Source organism: Sphaeroforma arctica, assembly GCF_001186125.1.
Source record: "Sphaeroforma arctica JP610 unplaced genomic scaffold supercont1.4, whole genome shotgun sequence".
In the NCBI taxonomy this organism is placed as follows: Eukaryota; class Ichthyosporea; order Ichthyophonida; genus Sphaeroforma; species Sphaeroforma arctica.
This window is the reverse complement of record NW_014040554.1, coordinates 153,923-156,538: the sequence shown is the minus strand read 5'-3', so window position 1 is coordinate 156,538 and position 2,616 is coordinate 153,923. Positions and strand designations below refer to the sequence as shown.

The 2,616-nt window shown below is 41.1% G+C and overlaps 1 protein-coding gene across 1 annotated transcript; it reads left to right on the top strand.

The window, feature by feature from the left end:
* Positions 1-396: 396 nt before the first annotated feature.
* On the top strand, positions 397-2,463 carry SARC_00168 (hypothetical protein; the record flags this gene model as incomplete). Its single annotated transcript, XM_014306161.1, has 4 exons — positions 397-486; positions 583-743; positions 1,318-1,448; positions 2,300-2,463. 4 exons carry the CDS (start codon positions 397-399, stop codon positions 2,461-2,463), a joined length of 546 nt encoding a protein of 181 aa, XP_014161636.1.
* Positions 2,464-2,616: the final 153 nt, after the last annotated feature.

Genomic DNA, 2,616 nt, shown 5'->3' with positions numbered 1-2,616 from the left:
GTAGTACTATATACTATATATATATATATATATCTGTACGTTTATCCAGAGACCTCTATTAAAAGGAGGCAATAGGGGTGCATATATTTATATATCTGTACGTCTATCCATGAAAAGTGTGAATGTGACTTTACAGATAGTTAAGTCGGTCTGGCCGTGTTACCGTGCCCTTCGCGTCAGCTTTGGATTTGAAAGTATTCCTATGCGCCCGCATAAGTACAGACAACGCACGCTTTGTAGCCTATGACTCAGCACCAAATCTGAACCCAAAAGTATGCCTGCTTTGCTAAATCTGATGTTAGTGCACCGATTCTGTATTTTAACTGATAAGTAAACGATAAGACTTGGATATATCTCCCGTCTCATTCTATTGCTTTTAGATACCCCAAAGACGCGATGACGCGATGGCTTAGAGGTGGAGCCACTACGGTGTATCACGACTGTCGCATTATGAAGCCATGCTACCAAGGGAAATCCATAGCCACAGTATTTCTACTTTTATTCGCCGCTATACTTATCTCGAGCGAGCTTCAGAGTACCTCATGTACTCCTCCTTAATTGCCCACTACCGCTCTTGCGTAGGATCTAGAGGTATCTCTTGGGGGCGATCCCAACGCTGTGCACTACGACGCGCGCATGCTGGAGGGCCATAACATGAAATTCAAACCAAAGACGAAAGATGCCACGAAGGCGTGGAAGGAGATCATGAGCGTCAAGACCACGCTGATCGAAGCCATCATACGGTGAGTGTGAATCCCGTCGTTTGGAGATGTGTAAGACTGTTATCATTTTCTATCCCTCGAGCTTATTGTAATTTTAATAACTGAGTATGTATATCGATGTTTATATAGGGTCCCTTTATGTAGTTATGTATTTATGTATTTATGTATTTATGTATATATGTATATATTTATGTATTTTATGTATGTATGAATGTCTGTCTGTCTGTCTGTCTGTCTGTCTGTATGTATGTATGTATGTATGTATGTATGTATGTATGTATGTATGTATGTATGTATGGGTATGTATATCGATGTATATCTAGGGTCTCTTAGCACTCTTATTCCCCGGGAGGTGCAGACTCCTGCACCACTTGATACCACAGAGCCGTAGAGGGACTATCGAGATACTTGCAATTTCATTACCTATTTGTTACGATCGCTATGTACTAGGCACAGGTACAATGTGTTTGTGCTGAACACAGATACCGTGCAGCTACAACGCGCCATGCACGTCGTACCGAGTGAACACTTAACCAGTACAATATTCTGCAACCTTAACGTTTGTTCTCTCGTTGTTCCTATCACTGGGTATTAGGCACGGGTACAATGTGTTTGTGCTGGACGCAGACACCGTGTTGCTGCAGAATCCCATGGACTACGTACAGAGTCGAACCAGCCAGTGCGACTTCCAATGGCAGGCCGACGGCAAGAGCAAATTCCTTTGGAGTGAGTTGGTTGTGGTGACTGTGTTCCTATTGTGCGAATGTTCGGTACTGTGACGTGTGTGTGTGTGAAGGCAGATGCGTACCTGCAGGTGCATGTGTTTGTACGCCTTTTTTCATAAGACAACTATCTGCTACGATAGAACAAACTACAAGTATGCACAGAGTGGCGAATAGGAGGGCGTTTTACGACAAGAGGCCGACGGTATGGGCAAATGCGTGTTGATTTAACCATTGTCCTTCAGATGTACGCTATTTGTACATCTATCGTGGTATCTTTAAGTTAGAAGTATATATGTTCGTTCTGTTTGTTTGTTTGTTTTATGATTGTTTGGTTTTATTTTTGTTTTGTTTGTTTGTTTGTTTGTTTTGTGGCGGAGAGACACTGTGCTATATACAAAGCAAAGAGTACGTACAACGAAGAACATATGGTACAGCCTCAATTAGCATATACCGACTGTACACGCATAATTTAATGCTTTTGTATGCTTCTACACATGCACGTCGTGTATGTTTCTTTGTTTTTACAACCTGTCCTGTCCGTACGTCCCAAGCGTTCCTTTTTTTTAACGTATTTGTTTCGGGATCCAGTTATTATCAGTATATGGGCAAAACCTATCAAGATTAAATTCAGCTTATGGGCAAAACCTATCAAGATTAGTCGGCTTGCTCGGTCGTCTTTGGTCACAAGTGCACAGAGTGTCGGTTGTATTCGGGCTCTTTTACAGATTTATCACATTGAGGAAAGTAAATACTGTGATCCGAGATAGTTGTCATGCTCCGAATACCCATATGCACAGAATTTTGGTACTCATCCTATATTTACACTTGCTATCCTCCGGTGATGTATTCCAGAGGATCTGCAGTCGCGCACTCACTTCAACGCCGGGGTGTACTATGCACTGAGTAATGAACGCACCAAACTTATGTACCGCAAATGGCTGGAGGCCTATTCGTGTCAGAAGGGACGCCGAGAGCAGCATGCACTCACTCTAGTACTACACAACACACACAGGTAGGCTTATGTATAGCAGTTTTATAAGAGGAATACTATATATATATATATATATATATATATATATATATATATATATATATATATATATATATACAACAACAACAACAACACACACACACACACACACACATATATATATATATATATATATATA